At 33.8% G+C, this 23,100-nt stretch overlaps 1 protein-coding gene across 3 annotated transcripts in view; it reads right to left on the bottom strand.

Moving 5' to 3' along the window:
• The window catches only part of Shn (zinc finger protein schnurri), a 67,636-nt gene extending 46,124 nt beyond the window's left edge, over positions 1–21,512 (bottom strand). For all 3 annotated transcript variants that reach the window (XM_072012007.1, XM_072012009.1, XM_072012008.1), the window contains exon 1: positions 21,372–21,512. In XM_072012007.1, the coding sequence (XP_071868108.1) occupies positions 21,372–21,381 (10 nt within the window). In that variant the 5' untranslated portion in view covers positions 21,382–21,512. The remainder of the gene's footprint in view (positions 1–21,371) is intronic.
• Between the last annotated feature and the right edge of the window lie 1,588 nt (positions 21,513–23,100).

Raw genomic sequence — 23,100 nt, 5'->3', positions numbered from 1 at the left:
ACTTGATTCACTTGCTAAAACTAAAATAAATTTGTACAAGTGGCCGCATTATTCTAAGCAAAATTATCAAATTCGTTATCTACGTATAAGTATCAATCATCGTATTAAATTAAAAAGATAATTTAATAACTATCAAGTTAGAATTATATCTTAAAATACATATTCTTAATCTTTTTCTATATTATAAAAAATAATTTTAAATAAGGAAGGGGGTGCAGGTTACTGGGATATTATAAAGGAAACAGACATCGGGAACTCTGTTCTGATATAATAATATGTACTCATTGCCAGAAAGGTTACATTCGAATTCGATATTTTTATAACGTCATGCGACTGGAAACTTATTTACGTATCCACCTTTCTACGTGTTACGTTTCTTAAGTTTTTCATTACTTCGTGAGCGTTTTTACGATTATCACAAACTGTAAACGGTCATCTGAGTCCTACGTGTTTTTCACCGAGTAAAAGTCTTAGCAAAAATTTGTAAAAATTCGTATAGCATCACCGAAGCTTCTAAATTGACATGCTTCAAGTTGTCTCTCTTTCGACTTTTTTTAGGGGGGTGACCTGCTCGTTTGCGAGAAACCGATAAAATTATCAAACTAACTTGAACACGAAAGAACCCGGTGTACAAAGTAAAAATATTACGTTGTTGTCCTTTGTTATCTAGTTCAATGCTTTGTTGTTAAGTAATTTAATTGTAGTTCTTTATATTTTAGACCCTCTATGAATCAACATACATAGATATTTCGGAGATGAAAGGACGCCGGAGTCTTTCTGTCGGAATGTTTGGGAAAGTCCCCAATCCTTTAGTCCAGACTTTTTATTATAGCCGTACTTAAACGATAAAACTGAGAAATAGCTGTTTATGAGTTAAATCAATTATGATTGTCCGAGATTTATGACAGTGAGCTTGCGCTCGAAGTGACATAACGGGTCACTGAACGTAGCCACGGTCACGGGAGGGACGTGCACCTAACAGAGGTATAAAGTAATTAAATAACTCTCCTTAAAAACAGGGATTGACCCGAGGAATACGGAGAGGAGTATATAAGGGCAGTTCTGCTTGGACCGAGGGGCAATCCGATAAGTTCGACTAGCCCAGTGAACACGTACATCGAGTTCCTCGAGTAATAGCAATCGTCATCCCATCGAGCGTGTATTCGTTACCGAACCTAAATTCATCGTCATAGACATCTCGATCACTCAATCATCGATATCACTTGTTAACTTTTGTAATACATTTCCATAAACAAACATCATCTGGTATAAGACAACTATGGACAACTAGCAGCAAGACTCATTACTCGTCCCGTTTTCCAAAGATGATCCGACAGATATATATTAACCTTAATTCCACCCATTATATATTACATACATTTCTCATTCGTTGCTGTAGTTTAACTACATTATTTATTATACACGAGTATAATAAGTTCTCGTTACAAAGATTCGTAGATTCTGTATATAACATAATGTGGTGCAAACCGTACACAGTTCATTCACGTGTAACAAGTTCAACACTGGCTAGATGATCGAATAGAAGTAAAGTGGAAACAAGTTGCAAAAGCAAAAGTACACTATGATTAAGTTTATAAAATAGATGTATAGAATAGATCGCAGTAAATGAAATATTGCGATGAACAAAAGTATTGGCACTAACTAACTTTTCTTGTACAATTCTGTAAAAACTATGATGCTCTATTTAATTTGTTCCTAAAATTGAATGAAAAATTTATGGAATTTAAGCGTTGAAGATAAAGTTGTGAGACATTTGTATTCTGGCAATTAATTGTTACAAGTAATTGAAATTTCTGTATCATTTACAATTCTTCGGTCCTTCATCGTTCCTAGCCCATTTTTCAGTTTCTTTATCTTTGGTTTCATATTGATCTCGCGATGATTCTATAGTTAATTCACACATACACACAAGTATTGGTTTTACAATACTTGAAATCTTATGTTTCCCTACAAGCAGTTCATTATGTATTCCCTACTATTTACTTTTATTGTAGTTAACTGCAGTTATAAACAACCCATTCAACGAATAAATTGTGATATGCTGAAACTTTAGACACAAAAGTTAAATGGAAACTTAAAAATAAGAAAGTCCAATATTTTTGATCATCGCTGTATAAAGCTCCGTGTCACAACATAATGCTTCGGAAGCAGAAATCGAATGAAACTTCAGATTTCCAATTAATTATGAGATAACAATAATTTTGTGACGAGTTAAAAAACTAACTAGAAAACAGTTATAAAATGAAGGGTATCCATTGAGATTTTTACTCCATGCATTTTTGTATATATAGGAAGCTTTTATTTTCGTAGAAGCAGAAAAGAGGTCCAGTTAGGAACATTTATTTTAATTTGGAAAAATCAAAGTTGTGTTTCTAGCGATCTTAGGGCTGACATTAGCAAAGAATTTGTAAAATATATTACTAGTAAAACTAAATTCTGAACTTTGAGCATACATGTACTTAATCGCTTTTTCTTTTCTTTAATTTTTCCCTTATTGTCAGTGACACAAATATATAAATTAAAAAGCAGAGAAGAATGATTTTTATTTTAAAATGTATTAAAAAGAAGGAAATAATTTTCTTAATCAGGTACCATTAAGCAATTGAATGTAATAATAATATACAGGGAAATCTGTATACCGTATGTTGAGTACGCATGGTAATCATATAATAGGATATCACTCAATTGTTTAACTCGTATTACTAAAACTAAGAACCTAGCAAACTCATTGCAGCAATTCGACCAACACCTTTTCCATTCTCTTGGATGAAGTTTTGGATGAAGAAATATCTAACGAAGACAAGGAAGGCAATTCCCTAATGATCGCAGGCTTAGAACGGAGGAATATTTGCCTGAAATCGTGAAGTCGAGGTTTATCTAATCAAACAGATGGTCTTTGAAAGTGTTAAAATTCTGAAAACTTTGGAACTAAACTAATACGAGCTCGCCAGGCTCTTATTTTTAGTAATACGAGTTTAACAATCGAATGATACCCTATTAGACGATTACCGCGTATGCTCGATATATACAGGTTTCTCTGTGTATTATTATTACTTTCAATTATTTAATGACACCTGATTAAGAAAATTATTTTCTCCTTTTTGGTACATTTTTAAATAAAAACCATCTTTCCTCAATTTTTCCAATTCGTACATTCTATTTTCTGTTTTTTAGTCGCGATTGGTGATGATTGTGATTCATCGATGAAAAGGTTTTTTTAGATTTCCCCTTAGCTAATCAGATAATTATTTTCAACAACCAAATTGACAATTTTTTAAAATTATATTGTATCGTTATAGGAAATGAGCGCGTATTCCAAATTTCATGAAATTTCTCTTCCAAAATTTCACACGGACAGACAGATAAACAGAAGAATAAGCTAAAATTAATTAATAAAACAATCGTATTTATAAACAGCACGATTTCTCTTCTATACTTATTCTATACTTACAATTATTAAAGATTATTCTACTTTTAAAATTTTTATTAAAGCAATACAAAATACAGTTAACTTAATGCAGAGAAAAAAATGATTGTAAAGTTATAAGATCAGTGAATAACTTTTATCATAAAATACATCAAAGTGAACAGTTCCATTCGATCTCTGCTGAAACGCAAAGTTCTACCGTCAAGTATCGTCGTTGCATGTATTAATAGAAATATTTGGAATAAAAGAATTCTTAAACGTATTCTTTGATACGAATTGGTCGGTTCCTGAAATTGAAAACCGCGATATACAGCGATTTTCGCATGTTCGAAACAGACAGCGCAGAGTGTAACCCTTTCTTAGTAATCGTAATCGTAACAATGAAAACATGATCAATTAGTACTGTTCGATTGTTGCGTTAATAATAGAGCCGTTCATTGTCCGAGTCATTCAACTTGCAATTATTCCAGTCTAATAATTACAACGGCGAGCGTGGAATCACTATGTCAGAATTAGCATGGGACTGATAAGGGAGAAAAAAACGTAATCGGCCAGTGAGTACCAGTGACACACGAAGGCTGCACTCGAGATAACGGAACAGTACAAGAAACGAAGCGTCAGTCGCACGACAAACAATCAATTACGGACCATGAATAGTCTGTTCAGGCTACTGTACATTGTCCAGCCAGCCACTGACCGGCGTTTGTAATTCGTTAATTGTTTTATGCCGGACGTGTCAGTTATATTAAAGACTGCCATTACTCCTTTAATATTCCTGGCAATAAGTTTCCAAGCATACGCGATAGTACTAAGTTAACTGAAAATATAAACATTTTCAACGCATATTGCATTGGCTGGCTCAAGTCCGAACGCCGAAATATGAATTTTTATAAAAATCAAACAGCATTCTTTTGTTCACATTTGTTCGACCAAAATTTTCGTTCGTCCATTCTCCAAAAAGAGTGGGCTTAAATTTTTAATTTTTAACAATTTTCATTTGATAATAACTTTTCTGTGAAGAGTAGACCGAACGAAAATTCTGGCTGGACAAATCGTGGTTAAACATACCTCGCTTAAAAATCAACGATTCAGGAGGCGCTGACTACGGATTTTTTTAAATTTTTATTTAATGACAACTTTTTTTTTTGAAAGGTGGACAAATAAAAATTTTGGTTGGACAAAAAATGTTGGTTTTCGTGAAAATTCACATTTGGGAGTGCCAACTTCACCCAGCTTGTTATTTTTCCAACTGAGATTTTTTTTTGTTAACTGTACTGATTTCGTTAATAGCCAAAACTTCGATTATTTTTGTATTTACTTCATATCACGTCGATTTAACCTTCTTATGTATTTTTACCCACATCATAACATTATTATTTATTTTTTACATCTCAAAACCTTTAGTATTTTTAATTAACTTACTATTAATACTAGTATTACTGTGAGATCTTATTGCCAGAGATACTAAAACGGCTGTCGAACATTACTTGAATTTGTCATATAATTGCACCTTGACCCACAATCGGTTTCGCTTTGTTCTTCTTGGGAAAATTCAAGGAACTCCATTACAGTTTCGAAAACAGTTTTTGAAAAGATCCGAGATATTGCCAAGGAAATATTGAAAAGGAAATAAAAATAAATTAATGTTCAGAAATTAAATAACAAGCTTTTTTCCTTCGGTTCATTCTTATTGCCACCTATACTAATGAAATCAATTCAAATGATTGATTTTCGTATCAACGAATCTGCAAGATACACAAACGTACGTTTAAAAAATATATATATCGCCTCATTTCACTCAATGATTGCCTCCAAGATTAATCATGTGCAAAATTTTATAAAATCCATCTGCAATTTATAAATTTCGTAATTGTTATTTAACAACTCGTTTAGTCTTTCTTCAAAAATATGCAACTCAAATTATATCAGTATAAAAATGATAATTTTATATATTGCATATTATATTCTAATTTTTGTACGTGTGTGTGCACGCGCGCGCGCGACGAATCTTAATATTTTCGTAAAGGAAAAAAGAAGAAAATGGAAAGATAGCAGAAAGAATTTTTACATACATTTTACATTATATATAATAGTTGTTAGAAATAGGTAGGTAAAACTAAAATTTCAATTTCATTCATGAAAGCAAAAGACAGTTTCTTGAAATACGTGAATGTTTCTGGGAAATGGGATAATCTTGAGATTCTGATATTTTGACATGCAAGATGTATGTAACATGCTTAATATCTTTCACTGACTTGTCATAATATTAAAATTAAATACATCGACAAAAGCCTTGACCCTTTTATACGAAAATAACATTTATTCATAAGCGTTATACATGCATTATATTAAGCATACATGTGAATACGTTTTAATGTATTATGTTAAATGAAATAAAAAATTCCGTTCTCTCATCTATCGCATTGTACCGTCCGAAGTTTCACACAAGGAGAATTTAACATACAATCGAAACTATAATTTATATAATACAATGGAAAACGCAGTGGCTAGTTTTTCTTCTTTCTTTCGTTATCTTTTATACAATAACAACAAATTTTAGACTTTTTGTAAAAACGAGAACTTAAACGATTTCTTTTTAGCGAAAAAAGAACTAAAGGGTTACATAATTAATTTATTAATACAATAAAATAAAACTTCCTAGACTAATCCCAAAAAATTTCTTTTAACTTTATTTATCGCATATCGTAACATAAGCGTTCAAAGTATACTAAAAAGTATACGCACTCGCAGATCTATTTTTAGCGAGACTGATTAATTCGAGATATTGTGTTAACGTTACGTTTTGTTCTTTTGGCAGAGCGTATGAATCATATCTTAATCCACTTTCTTATTTTGTGTATAATATATTTCATTCGTATTTCAGACATTACTATGCGGATGCTTTTAATATGAAATATTATTATACGAAATTCAAAAACTATTTACATGAAAAGCAAAAACCATATTATACTGGTATGACATTTTTATATTAGGGAGAGGGCAGATTTATCTTGTATCCTTGAAGATTATAGTTGTTGCAAAATTTACACTTGCAACCGATAAACTGAAAAGCTTGTAACGAATAACATAAAAGAATGTACTACTCTAACAATTTTACCTAAAATATTGATAGGTTAAGCAAAAAAGAATAAAGAGCGCTCGCAAGTTCCAGGATACAACCAATTGTGTTTATCTGTAACTCAGGATCATGCATCAGATATATGATACTAATGAAGAATGATATATGATACTATTCATACTAATGAAGAAACTAATTTAGACATAGAATATTAAACTATGCGATAGATTATCTTCAAGCATTGTAAATAAATCAAGGTTACAGTTTTATTCGGCACTCTTAATTTAAGTAGTAGCAATAATCCCAAGGTCTTTTTCAATACAATAACGTTTTCTTCTTTTTTTCTATATATTAATTTTCAGAAAGATACGATAAAGTCTTTAACGATATGCAATCTTTACTCTAAATTAAACATTTTTTTAAAAGCAACTAATTAAATTGAGCAGAAATCGAGGTGTAAAAGGATATAATAATAACTATTGCTTACAATCTACTTTCTTAAGCGTGGGGACCTCCAAAAATTTTATGTTACTTGTTTTTTCTTTTTCTTTTCTTTTTTTGTAATTACGCGCTAAAGGTGGGTACATAAGTGAAGAACTTTCTAAAAAAGTAAGCTATTTTACTATTACAAGTTACATATATCTATTAAGATGCAGATCTGCGTATTAAAAATTTACAAACAAGTGACATACATCTAAAAATGAAAGCATGTATAAATTGCTAAATAATAAACGATTTAGAATGGAGCCAGCAACATATTAGTCTTATTATTGACAATATACTACAAACTTTCCAATTTTACATTAACATTTTATTATTGGTACTGATTATATACTGCTACTATAGTACATATAGTGATTTATATTAGACATATATAAAAGATTATAGAAGAACGTATGATGTATATATTTACATGTAGAACTATCAAATATCTCGCAAGCATTTGATATATTTCACACAGATCATTCAAATCACATTGATATGACCGATTTGAATATAATTAAAATACGTAAAGGAGAAACATATCGGAAATATAATTTCATAAAATTAAATCTTATTGAAAGCAAGACATCTTTAAAAAAAATGTTATGAGATTTCGTATACATGTATGTGTATTAGGCGGGTTGGACAGTAGTACAACCGGAAAGGAAATCATACATGTAAAAATATGATAATTTTGTCATTAATGATTTGAAGATAAGGAAATCACCTTTTCGAAAAAATGTCAAATACGTAATTAAGATGGATTTACATTATACATTTTGACACGGGTCGGTTCCATTCTGACAAACATTCTTATGAATAGTCAGATAGGACTGTTCACATATAGCGTAGCGGATCCGTTCTGACACGTTACGTACGGAAAGATACCAGCACCGGTATTAAACAGTGAAACATGCGTTTTAAACGAGACCCTTCACACTATCCGTCATCGGCCGGTACGTGACGTTGCCGTTAAGTGACGTCCCGTGTTGTATGGTATAAATTTACCTTTAGACCTGGTTATCGTGTCAATCAGAGGTTTGTAAAGTCGACACCCTCAAGCGCAAACTTTTATTGAAAACAGAGTATTCCTTTGCCTACGATCTGTCCACGTTTGTCCAAGCAAAATGTCTTCATCATAACTTTTTTCTGAAAAACGAATAAACCAAAATTACGGTTGCACAAACGTAGACAAATCGTGGGCAATCATATTCCACTTACAAATCGATCAAACGAAACGCTGATGTCAATTTCTTTTCAATTTTAATTTGATGATAACTATTGTTTGAACGGTATACAGAAGGATAATTTTTAAAGGTCAATCAATAATGAGCATAGTACTACATCGTATATTCGTAATTTGTAATATCAAAGTATTCTGAATCATTCCTTTTGTACGCGAAAACGACACAAAACTACGCGATGAAAACAAATTTTATGAGATTATGTTATACAGAATGAAGAAATTTCCTGAATATGTACTTTCATTGCATGTAAAATAACATTAATAAGCAGAATCGCATGTGAAATATTGTACAAATTAGGAAGATGAAATTTGAATGCATTTATACATTGGCGTATGTAAATCTTTCACGAATCCATACAGCAGAAAGGAACTTTAACAAACATTTATATTTTAGATACGACTTGGGCGATAGAATATAGTCCCAATTGCTTTCTTCGGAATTACTGAAAGTAGATATGATTTCACGTGTTAGGTTTAGATAATTTATTCTTTAAGTATATGATGTAAAGTCTTTTATAGACGTTATTATAAAATTTGATGACATTCTTTTAAACTCTTGCTTTTTTTTATTCCTCATAGATAAAAAAAATACGGAAAAACGAAAGTTATTACTACAAGAAATCTTCCATATAGAATATACGATTCTATGAGAACGATTGAACGAGTACGTTACTTGTACATTACGTCTGTAAAATATACTCTAGAAAATCATTTAATTAAATTTAGAAAACATTAAAATAAACGTTATCTTTTATTATGTAATTGTAAATTAGAATAGTAGACAGATTTAAATATACGTGAATATCATAAATGATTGATATGTGTAATGTATTCAAGAGCAGACGCATGATTTAACCGACAAATCAAACTTCAACTTCGACCGAACAAAGAACTCGGTCATGTCATAATTGGTCAAATGCTCGAGCATTCAATTATAAAACGCGGTTGCATAGTGGAATATAAACGAATCTAAACTATTATCACCGTTTTGAGATATTTATTTAACAAAACTAAAACGAAATCAAATTCTTATAGCGGCACTTTTCTAAAGCATTCCTATAACATTTTACCCGAAAACGTTATCTATAAACGGCTTTTCACTAGCAAGTTAGGTATCCCAATAACAGTTCCTCAAAGACAATAATGCCAATTTATTATTTTTATTATTATCGCAAAAAGTCATACTGAAATTTTCGTTTAATCACAATCAGCTCATTAATTCAAGTCATTTAGCTAATGAAACATTCCTCGAATAACTCCTTTTTGTTTAAAAAGATATGGACTTGAAAAATTCGCAAAGAACTGTAAATATTTTAACGATAAGTCATACAAATTTATGAAACAAATGTTTTGACGAGATCCTTGAATAAACAAAATTTAGTCTATGCATTTAGAATTAACCGCATTTTTTATTACAAATCAATATCTACTATTAATTGTATACTTATATTTATATATAAGAGTAATTACTTAATTACCTCATTATACTCATCTACCATAAATTCTTCAAAAATTCAAGAACTTAATGAACATTTAAAAAACATGTTTTAATTTATTTAAAATCACTGTAATCAATTTAAAGGGTACTAAAAGTAATAAGTACTATTACTCACTGTATTTAATTAAACTATAAACTACTGACTATATAATACAATACATATTATACAATGCACATACTATGATAACAATACATATACTATAAAATACAAACTGATGTACTTAATTAAGCAATAAACTACTTTTCAATATTAAACGAAGAAAATATTCTCCCGTTTCTAAAAATAAAATTATTGCATATTCTGTACATCTTTGATAAATCTTTCAGAATAATCGACTTATTATTTTTTGATATATAAAAATTTCCATCTAACTTAACTTATCGTTACATTGCCACAGAAGTTGCGCGCTGATTGGTACACAACGTTATAATCGGAATAAAATCTCTTCAGTCACCCTCAACGGTGAACCGTTAAGGGGTTAAAGGTTAAAAAAGCGGGACACACGAATGATAAATAGGGACGCAGGGATGACGTTATTAAAAGTTGGAACAGTTCAATGACAATCAAGTAACGATCAGAAATGATAGTAAGTCTTAAATTTGTCACGTGCAACAGTTTTCTAGAGCACTTTGAGCGAACGAGTTATTTATATAATTGCATGAACATAAATTTCATATACGTATATAAACATTACAAAATATAAAGATTGCCAACCTTAAGTGATAACGTTTAAAATGCCCTCGTAAAAAATTACATACACGATATTTTACAACTATTTGACGAATGACTTTCTTATCATACTAATAATATCTTAACGATATCGTCAAATAATTTGTACGATATCTATAAGTTATATACAATCCTAGTATTTCAAGTTCTTTCCTTTATATTTAATTGCAACTTGAAATATATAAAAAAGCATTGTATAAAAATATTTAACTTTGCGTATCTTTCGTAAATGTTGAACATCGATATCGTGTTATTCAGTGTACCGAAAGTTTTCATACAGATCACAATCCCATATATAAAATAGATTTCTTTACTTCCTAGATTACAGAGAAACTACACAAGATGGACCCCGTAAAATATGTATTACGTTATACGCAAAACTGTCGTCAATAACTATGTTGTCGTTGCGACGTTAAAGAATGGAAAAAGAAGAAGAAAATATGTATTACGCTCTATCTTCGAAATTACCACATTTTTCTTTATTCACTTTTTTCATTCGAATAGCTACTATCAAACTTCATTACATGTATTTGAACCTTCTGCGTAGAGTAACGATGAAAAATTCAATTCAATTCAATTCAATTTCAAATTCAAAATCAATTCGATTCAGTTGATATTCTAAAAGCTTACAATGTTAGAACTTGAAATACTTTTATCTCTCTGCTATTTTAAATCTTCTAGAGAGATGAATACTTAATTTTACTAAGTACTCACAAACTTTCTCTACAGATAAGTTTTCTTACTTCTCAATTCAATTCAATTCAATTCAATTCAATTCAATTTCTACTTTTCGATATTAAACGAAGAAAATAAAAAAAATAAAATTATTGCGTATTCTGTACATCTTTGATACATCTTCTAGAATAATCGACTTATTATTTTTTGATATACAAAAATTTCCATCTAACTTAACTTATCGTTACATTGCCACATAATAAATTTAAGTAAGCGAATTTTTAGATGTTACCCGATGCCAAGATAAATGTGTATGTAATTACTGATCAGCTGCTAAACTTCAGCTCGATCTCCGGAAATTATACGATACAGAGATTTCAAACAAGATAATAGAATATAACACAAATATTCAAAGGAGACGTATCAAATGTATCACAGAGAGATAATTCATTTTTATTATTGCTTTCCTTTCCCGTCAAGCTATGCTTTAAATACTAAAAAAAGTCCCCGTTAGGAAGCGAGTTGATGTATATACCTTAACGCTATTGTTCAAGTAAGCGTATAGTGCGGAAATACTGGAAATTATATAACTGACAATGAGCCGTAACTTCTTGGAACGAACTTTGACAAGAGCAGCTCATGCTGCTCTCTTAACTTAATTAATGCTTTATTAATAAGTCTCTTAAATTAATTCTTTCTGATACTTTTAAAAAAGTTAAATATTCCTGATACTTTTACAAAAGTGAACAATGCGTTTTCAATCATGTACGAACTCTTTTCTTGAAGAACATTTGGCCGACCACCTGCGTATCTCGAATCGGTTTATTCATCAGTTTGTCACAGAAACGAAACAGAATAAGATCTGTGCCTCGTTGCAACCAATCCTCGGATCGCAAACGAAGGATCAATTAGGACATACGCAGAGATGTTTATTATCTTCTAAACTTCATTATCATATGTGTTATTGTTCTATGAAATTATATAAACAAATTTATTTTTTAAGCGAATTCTATATAAAAGTAAATGTTGTTCTCGTTTGACACTTCGCTTTATCGCTATAAAACAAAACATTTGATATTCCAGGTAATGATGACAAAATCTCCGGCAGTTAATTGTCAGAGTTAAAACATTTACACTCCTACCGGAAGATCATATAAATTTTATAATGCAAACACAGTAATAATGTGCATAGAAAACTAAGACTCCTGTTTGGCGTTTGGTAGAGAATCAAAAATTATTCGTGAATTTTTAACGGTACGTTATATATGGTTTTCACACGATGGTACTCCAACTCACTTTGTTAGACGTTTAGATTCGATATGCGTAAGAGGTTTAAAGCAAAATTGGAGAACACACAGATTGAACGTGACGTTACTGTTTTGTAGTTTTCTCGGATAATAATAGCTCTTTCTTCTAAAGTTATGTAAAACATACAGTGACGACTATTCTTAGCGCGACAAAAAAAAATATAAGGATAAGAATACTGCGCATCAGATATTTCTTCAATGTTATCAAATATTTAAAACAATATTCACAAATGATTTAATAAATCTAAGAATCCATGGATGTTACCTTGAACATTTAATAAAATAATTTTAAGCTGAAAATAATTCGTTGACGCGCCAGTGGTCACGAAAGAATTTCTTGTAGGTACATTATACGATTAATCCTTCTGCCCCTTTAATTAAGAAAAGGATTAGAGTCGATATATTTGCAACTGTAAAGAAAACGGTTTGTAACACCGTAGGTGATCAAACCTATACAAGAGCACTAACTCATTGGTTTGTTAATCATTCTCATTTGTACAACTCGTTAAATCTATAATAACAGTCTAATCTATGATAATAATCTAATCGATGCTAAATTCCAAGAAAAATGTAAGATGGAAACATTGGAAATAATAAAGACAAAAAGTATGTAACTACACAGATCAAAAGATTATGGAAAATTATAACGAAATCTTGTTAAAAACTTGTAATATAAAAGATTAAAATCAAGTGGACAATCAACGTTCTCAAAACGTTTGATATTTGACCTTCTCCTAAATAAATTAAATTATTTGTATAAATATTATAATAAATTAAATTATTTGTATAAATATTAATATTTTAGAAATTGTATATATTTGTAATTAAATTACAAAATGATTTTATTATGTAAACGAAAGTGTACATATAAATAAAATATTTTGTATAAAGAAATTTTTCTCTTCTAATGCATTACAGCAAGAGAAAAAAATGAACATGTAGCAGTCTGCAACCTATTTTTGGACGTAGAGCACTGGCTTGGAATGAATCATATCTACTACCAAACGATAAGCGTCCGTTTTTCCTTTGAAATAATAGTTTGAAATAACTTCATTAAAGCAAAATTCTCATTACGTAACGAAGCATATACACACTTAGTGTATAAAAGTATTGCGTCATTTAATATACACGTGTCAAAGTTATTTTTCACGTAACCTATATCCAAATAAAAAGGTACAATCGTATTCTTTCGTCAGTTGTCGAGACATCGATATAATTTTTGACACTATATTTGAAAAAAACATTCGTTTTCCGATATCTGTAAAATTTACAAAAAGCGAGGTAAAATGTTAATGCGTAAATTCTGGTAACTGCGAGTAACAAAGTAACGAGGTGTATTGAGACACCATTGGCAATGACTCGTACAGTGCTGCCACCGGCAGAGAAACGGGAGATTCCCGCGGCTAGCAAGTGAGTCACGCGTGCGAATGGGCTCGTTCGTCTGACGAAGCGTCCTTCCCCGCCCCACGGTCTAACAAAACATCCCACTCATTCTCTATAGACTGACGAAGCGCCAACACCCTCCCCGCAAGCGTCTTCGCAACACCAAGCGCACACGAGGACGGTTGCTGGTTCCCCGCTGTGTCTCCGTGAGTCGACAAGACTCGACTTGACTCGGCTCCGTTCGCCTTGCCAGCCACGAGGAAACCCCGACTTCCCCACTCGCTGCGCACCACTCCGCACTTGCCGCTTACCGCCCATGATCGTTACCCCGCGCTCTGCCCCGCCGACGAGCCGTTCTCAGAAGAGAAGCAGTAAACTCGACGCAGATTCGCGTCGTTCGACTTGCGCCACGCCACGCCACGCAACGCCGCGCCGCGCCGCACCACACCGCACCGCACCGCACCACACCGCACCGCATCACACCGATAGAGCGGTGAACGGGTGATTAGGTCACGCACCCCGTGCGTCGTCTACGTGCCCTAGGCCGTTCACGGCCGTGTGTCCGCGGAATCCCCCGTTGTTTTTAACAGCCACCGATCACCTCCCTACCTATTATTACCAACATTCTCTGCCTCTGGTTTCTAACGTAGCTTGGAATGCGCCACTTTCACGATTTGCGCGAATTGCTTTATTTTTATTTCAACTGCTAACGTGTTAACGAGCCGATTTCTTTTCAATTAAACACAGTTTTTTCGAATAGAATATTGCGGTGATTTTATATTCTTCCAAATCATGATATCAACACTAGACTGCAGATTTTTATGCAAATTCACATTTTTGATAATATAATACGAAAAATAGAACCTATTTTACCTATATACTATATATATATACGTATGAAATGTAAAAGACACTACACTTTGGATATTTTATATATTTTATGTTATATCATGTGCGTTTTAAATGATATTTTGATTTGATCGTGCACATTTGTATCGATAATCTCACACAGAGATCGTGTGATTTATCAAGCGCTATTGTTGAACGTTAGGAACGCTATATTGATTGCTTAATACTACATTTTTAGCACAAAGAAGGTAGAATAAGAAAATAATATTTCTTATTCAAGCTCCATTACCATTCAAAAGTAACTTGAAAACAAATCTTTCGAGAATTAACGTCATTAAAGAGTATTGCAAAGCGCATGCTACTATGCGGAATCTTTCCGGACTTATGTATGAGTATCTTTATGTTTTCCTGGGACCGTAAATGTCATAAGTGATCATCACAGAGAGTGGTTTTACCAGGAAATTTCCACAATGGATAAACGATACTCAAGTATGCTGGCAGATTACTATTAAACGCTGAAGATGCTCCAAAGATAAAGCGTAGCCTAAAAATAAAACGAGGTTTTCGTTTCACATATCCCTCGGTGGAAACAATTTCCACTGTTTTACAAAATTATTACGAAACGTTTGTAACATTTTATAATAAAGAATAATAAAAATATTTTCCAGAACACCGTTATTTCATACAATATTATATAAACATATGTAAACTATACTTAAACTATACATATGATATACAAACATTAAGAAGACATCAAAGAATAAATTTTCTAATTACAATAAGAATATTGTATTTGTATTTCTATTGTTGATCTTATAAAACTATTTCTTTTCCAGATGCGACTATATCGTGTAAAACTTTGATTCTCGTATTCATAAGTCACGATCACTTTGTACAAATATTCAACCTCAAAATATTTCATATCAGTGTAATGTGAATGTCAACAAAAATAACTTATTACAGTAAGGAGGATAAAAAAAGAAGGACGTCAGGCTTACCAGGAAAATTCATTCACGCTACAACCATTATCATCAAATGTTTAAGTATCATATTTTTGCATTTTAAATCTACATTTCCCAAGTCATGAAATATGTACATTACCAAAAATCATCAAAATACAACGCATAAATTGCCGATTGATAAATTATAGTTATCAATTAATGAATTTCACATGAATATTTTAATTTCTGCGCAACTTAACAGTATTCATGACGGAATACTACTTGTGAATGGGTGATTAGGTCATGAATCCTACGCGCGCCGTATGACGGAACATTCGTAATCAAGAATCGTGCGCTTTTTGTGAATAGTTCACTCGTTATTATAGCGGTGAAAAACATCTCTTATTGTTGTATCTCATTTAATCTAAAACGATTTATGAAATGGATTACAACATTAAAACGGAAGAGCTTTCTTCTCTATTAATTTGAACATTTTCCTCCTGTTGTTTAATCCATATTTTTCGAAATGATATTAACATTCAATTCAACATAAAAGCTATAATCTAAAGATTCTATGAGTGATTCAGTTATTTATAAGTTGATATTAATATCGGGAAATTTATGCATGTTACAGCAATAATAAAACAACTTATCAAACATCTTTGATATGGGAATAAGCGACAAACGAAATTTGAGCCTTTTGACGTTAACATAATTTTACCGTCAATACCCAAGATTAAATTATTTTAATGAAAAAAGAAAAGGGACCTTCCGCAAATTTACCTTTACGTGTCGGTTCCAGGTAAAAACATTGGATTCATCAGTGTTTTCTACAAAAAAGGGAAGCAGATTTATTGATATCTGAAATATGAATTACGCGGTGGCTAAACGACGACGATTAATCTAATCTCAACCTGCAGCAAAATACAATATCACGTCGAAAAATACGTCGTTATCACTGGTATGGTGTATGGTTTTCGATCGGTTTTATCAGAATCAACACAAATTTTAAACGCGTATCTCCAACTTCTCTTTTATTACATTAATGTTCCAAAACTTTCGCGCAATTCATTAAAAATTCAATAACGTGCGCTATATGCAATAAACACATTCGTATGTTTATAGTGAAGAAGTAGTTATCGTTAAAATTTTGCAACAGATTTTTCTGTAAGATTTCTGTATTAAGTAACTTGTTTCCTGTATTTTCTTAAAATAAAACATTAATAGAGACAAACGAGACTGGTAATATAGCTTGCTTTTTCTTCAGTAAACTCCCATTCAATTCATTTCCTCTGTTAAATCTATTCTTAGCTTGCGGATTCAGGAACGATCAAATGATAGTGCAACGGTTCTTTTTTATTGTGATCATTTATATTCAATCAAAGTATGTGTGTATAAGCTGCCAGGTGAACGCCATGGAAAGGCGTCTAAAATTATACAATTCCTTTAAGAAGTTTAAATAAATCAACGAAATAATAATCTTGTTGCGATAACGAAAAGTACTTTGATGATTGATTTTTTATATTCGAGCCTTGCTCCGTCCACAATGAAAGTCTTTCCAAAGTGCACAAATAGCATATTAAAAGACATTAAATAGTATAATAGCGATATTAAGCTTTGCTATATGCATTTCTATTTATGCCATACATCAACATAGACAGAATATTCAAAACGCATAGGAGGCATGTTCGTGATCTGAATAGATATCTGTTTAACGCAAATAAAACAATTTGAATATGCAGATACTAATTACAACATAAATCCACTTTTTGTAAAAAATTAAATTGTAAATTAAATTTTCCACTTTCCAAAGAAGATTCAGTTATAACGGCAATTTTTACTCAAAAAATAGGATTGTCGACCATGTTTGACGCGTTCAAGCGTTCCTAGGCAACGACTATGAGATTTTCTTTCATATATTTATGTATTCTGTCAAGAAAACTATGATTTTACTGAACGCATATAGAAGCATTCGTAGAATAGAAAAGGTTAAGTTAAGTGCTCGGCGTGCGAGTTTTGATAATTATTTTCATTCAATTAAGATCCTTCGCGCCAAAAAAGATAATATTCGTTAAAAGGAAAATACAGAAGATGAGAACGGAAATCACTAGATAAAATCAGTACTTTGTGTTTTGATGCGAGAGAATTTTACTCGCATAATATAATTTCAAATTAAGAGGCTGGAATAAGAATTGTGTCGGTTCGTTGAAGCCGTTAAAGTTGCAAGATCGAAAGTAGTTTCGATGAGAAAAATGAATGCATTCAACGCTTTTGTAACGAGGAAAGCAGGAGAAATTTTCATGCAACGGATAAAAGCAACTGACATACACATGCTTTAACAAGTATATTTATTTACTGATAAGTAAATTCGAATTCGAATAATGATCGTCGAACTTTCGGCAATTATCAATATCATTAAAAGAACATACAAACACGTGTTCTCTTACGGGGAAATGATCGATCCCTTTGGATGGATACAGGCGGGTCGACTAAGCGGTTGGTTGGCAAGGAGTGCCAGATAAAGAACCCTAGTCGACCAGAAAATCTAAAAAGTTAAATTCCGTGGTCGATTGAACATGACTAGGTTTTACTAACCTACACAACAAAATTTAGTATTCATACACGAAAATTACTCGAAAAATAAAGTCGATCGTCGACTATGTCAGTCAACCAAATTTGCACTTACACAAAGCGACATATTAAACTTTCTCGCTAGTCGGCTACTTAGTCGACCCATCTATAGCCGCCCTTTGTACCACCGTCGTTGCTTTTACAATATTGCACCGAGAAATTTCCATCTGCTAGAAAATTCCTTATACTTTCAACCCCTTTAATTTGGGCCCGTGCGTGCCGTAGTCAGTAATAAAATTGTTTACACACTTGGGCAAACAAACTTCGGGTCGTTCTCTTGATCTTCCTTTACTGAGGGGGGGGGGTGTTTATGTTTTGGTCCGTAATCTGTGTCATGAATCTATTTGACTATTTTCATGTTTATTCCGGATTCCATACGAGTCTGGCTTGCGATTTTCATACTTTACCCTCTTTCCACGAGTCTCATTCGATATTATACGCCAGGGGGTTAAGTTCATTACAAGGCCGTAAACACTTTATGCTATCAATGAACGAATGTAACCAAGTTTACCAGATTTACGACAACGATCTCTCGGCTATTAAAGTTTTGACAAGTGAATCGAATAAATATAATCGTTCCGTCAACATTGACTGGGTGCAATAGTTACGTATTTTAATCAGATGGTTTAAACGAGTATTCGTAACATCTTTCTTCTACTGGGACAAGTGTGCTATTCATTTTTTCTATGTACGTAATAACGTATCCCTCTTTCTACTCTTTATGACTTAATTTGAACACTTTAAAATTTTTAAGACAAGAGGAAATCATTATATCACGTCGATCCATTTAACACTGACCTTACCAGGCCAGGTCAAATGATCGGTTTCAAAAATGTAGAAATTGATTAATCATACAATATAAGAATTTGCACAAAGTTAGATGAACGAAAGAAATAACAATGTATGTACAACTTTAAATTAAATCTCGAAACCGGTCATTTAACCGGGCTTGGTAAGGTTAGCGTTAAACGAAATATATTTATTTGAAGAATATTATAATCAAAAATAACGAATATGCTATGTAATTCTTTTTATATTATAATAATTATTCGATTGACTTAAGAAATAAAAAAATATTTAAGAGAGACTTTCTGTCAGATACAAATAATCGATTTTGCCTGAATTTAGAAAGAATTTAACTATTTTCTCTATATAAAATCGATACATTATAACGGATAAATTTCCACACTTTTATTGTAAATAAAGCTTCTTTCAAATGAAAATTTCTCAAACTACCAATGGTATGTGAAATCATCATAGAATTTGAATCTGGGTTAACGCTCCGCAGCTGTCTTCCCAATTTCCTCGAATTCTTTTTCGAAACTTCTTGAAAATACGGGTATCGAAAACACCACCGGGATTCCATTGAAGTAACTAATAATTAACAGCTATTTATAACATAACTTAAACTTTGTCGATTCGATATAACAGATAGCAATTATCAAAATAAAGCAATTGAATTCTAATAGGTTATAGAACTTCGTGCGTGTAACTCATGCATTTCTCTTACTTGAATAATTTGTCAGCGATGGTTGTAACATCACGTTCGTTATGTACTATTTAATAAAATAACGTCGGATTATTTATCTTTTTTCGTTTCATTCTTTGATAAATTTTTTCATCAAAAATACTAAAAAAAAAATACGTAGAACGACATTCACATGGAGAAATGTCTTGAAGAATTTGAAGAATTTGTTAATACCTATTTTTCTATCTAAACTGTCAATGTTCATAAGTGTTAGCTCGGATGCGTACAGTCACAATGGAATAGCATGATAGGTGATTGCGTATCCAACAAATTTTCAAAATCATATGTCTGGAAAAAATGTCATACCACTTTATTTATTTATTTATTTTCTTTATATAGAATCTCTGTCTTTCCACTTGTATTGTTATTTCTGTCCCACCCTATACATATGCATTTGCGTCGAGGATATCAGGCTGGCGAGAAGTAGGCTTCCCTCTTGCTTTAATGACATACGATTTATTGTAAGGAATCTCTCAGTAAGTTTTAATTTTAACAATTTACTTTATGTATGTATGCTCGTGTGTGATGACTTGAACTCGACTTGTGAAAATCTATGTATGCATACACTGTAGTTGAATCGGAAATTATCGCTTTTACACGTCTCTTATCCAAATAAAGTGATTAATTTATTTTTGCGTTAACGTTTCCTTAAATAATAGCTTGGAAGTATAGTTATTTATAACAGAATTAAAAAATGTAAAAAGGGAAAAATCATGAGTAATTTGATGTTTTCTGTAACCTAACAGGCTAGATAACTAAAGAATTCCAGTTGGTCGGTTCGATCTGGTTTCGACTTTATACAGCGGTCGGAGATCAGTCGTGTCACCTACAAGCGTGGCGCGTCGCTAGGTGTCTTTCTGGCGTAGCATGAAAATAGCCAAGCGTACTTGGAATATCGTGCGGCCTACGCGTTAGGCATGCTACAACGGCGTTAACCGAGCGCTCTCCAAGCGTAAGCGAGTGCGAGCTAGCACGAGAGATTACACGGCTCCTTCGAGGAGTGGGGAAATACGTACGAGAGAAGACCGTTGAGGAAAAAGAAAGAAACGGAGCGCGAACAAAGAGAAGGACGGAAAAACAGGGGGGGAAGAAAGGCCACGAAGCGGAGACAGGTAGATAAATGCGGTTTATGCTAGGAAGAAAGAAGACAGACGACCTCCTGTTGTCGCACCGTATCTTACGAGTATACGGGGTCAGAGACGAGAAGGGGGACAATTGCGAGAATCGGCCAAAGAACGAGAGAAAGAAAGATAGGAAAAGAGGAAAGATAGAAAGAGAGGGACAGATTCTAAGATTGACGGCAAAGGGAGGTTACAAGGAAAGAGGAACACGAACGAAGATAGAGATGGAGGAAGAGAAAGAGAGCAAATAAGAGATTCCGAGAGAGGAAAGGATTCATACACGTGCGCGCGCGCGCGCCCTCACGAGAGAGAGAAAAAGAGAAAGTCTATAGTGAGGGGTAGAAAAAGAAAGATTCTCGGAATGGAAAGACGGGAGAAGAAGCGAGAAAGAGAGAGAGAGAAAGAGAAAGAAAGAGATTGGTAGAAAGAGAGAGGAGTAGCTCATGGTTCACCTGTCGTCATGGCAACGCCGTTTCGCCGCTCACTTGTTACTCCAGAAGCACGAGAACAACACAGAGGGACTTATACGCGCACTATCCTTTTCTCTTTGGTATGCGGTGGGACACAGAGTCGCGACTCCTCTCTCGTTATCCACTTACCAGCGCGTCAATCTGTTTGCTATGCAAATCCCATCCGACCGGTGCTGACGTAGACGGTAACACCAACGCAGAAACGGGTCCGTCGACGATATCTCCTACTAACACACTTAACGGTGAGCAGTTAGTCATTGCCCGCGTAGCATACACGTAGAAAATATAATTGGCTACCACGACGGACCACGCAGCAATTCCACACGGGTTCTCCTTTAGCCCCACCACTTTTCTGCTCGGTAATACTGATACCGAACTCACTACACAACTCTTGCCAGCACCAATACTACTTAGACATATAGTGCTGTTGTTACTACTACGATTACAATCACCAACCGTAATATCACCAATACAACGACGACATTGTGTCGGTAAACGCACCGCAAACTCCACAAACGAATTCCTCTTGCGACTTACACGGTTCCGCACTGATATATATACATATCAGTGCGGCTCCGCGACTCTTGTCTGACGTCATTGGCGCCTAATCGCAACGTATTTCGTGTATCACTTCGCGTACTTCTCTCGGACGTGCACCTCGCGCTTTAACCAACGATAAATTCTTCCTGTGTCTTTCTTCCGTTTTTCCTTTTTGCCCTTCTTCCCTTGCGTGATTCTCAAGAATAACGTTACGACGCGATTTCAATAGTCTTGGTTCAACAAGTATCCATGACGGAATTTTCTTTTCTTTTTAGCATAAGTTTCCTATCGCGAAAACGATACAGTGTTACGCAGAAATCAGTTTCTTCGGTTCGATGAATCTTCGTTTGACAACCAACAGGGACAACGTCGTTTCGAGGAGACAGCTGGGATGCACTATAACGTTACAATTTCTCGCTCATTCGTCCTCGATTGAGACAATAAAGAACCGATTCGATCTACCGTAAGGTACGATCTTGAAGCGCGTATCGCGTATCGAGTGTTTGATCGCGCCACTCACTCGGCACAGACACAAACCGCTTTCCACCGTGTCTAATACGTTACTACTCATCACTCTTCCTACAACATAATTCCTGTTCGACAACACTACACGCACTTTCCACGCTCCTGCTTGATCGTCACCACTACCACTACCACTACTACTATCACCACAATCTTTTCTCACTAAAAGATGCTCGTACTGTGTAGCTGCGTTGCGAAACGGATGCGCGCTCGCCTCAACAAGTGATCGCAGCAGCAGTAACAGCAGAAGCGGCGGCGACGACGACGGATCGTCAGCTCGTCGTTCCAGGGTCGTTCGTCGGCGTATAGGTGGCACAGCACGCGCATGCTACACCTCCTGACGGCGTTGTTATTGTTGCGTAACTGGCGGCCCGCTAAGCCGAGTGTGCCGCTGCCAGCAGCCGGGCAGAGAGAGAGAGAGATAGAGAGAGCGAGATGACGAGAGAAAGAGGCCGCGAGAGCGAGGTAACAGCAGCCGTGGGTGAGCCAGTGGGCGAGTATCTCCGACGAGAGAGCAGTGAGCGTGCGAGCAGTGCGCCGTCTGGCGTGGCTGACGACAGTCTACTGCCTTCCGAGAACCACGAGGCGATTCCGTGTATCGAACGCGCACTGCCGAGCCACTGAAGGGATGGACTCGAACGATCAGAGT

This window comes from Bombus fervidus, chromosome 10, assembly GCF_041682495.2.
Source record: "Bombus fervidus isolate BK054 chromosome 10, iyBomFerv1, whole genome shotgun sequence".
Lineage (NCBI taxonomy): Eukaryota > Metazoa > Arthropoda > Insecta > Hymenoptera > Apidae > Bombus > Bombus fervidus.
The sequence above is the reverse complement of the archived record's forward strand: the minus strand, read 5'-3'. Positions and strand labels throughout refer to the sequence as shown.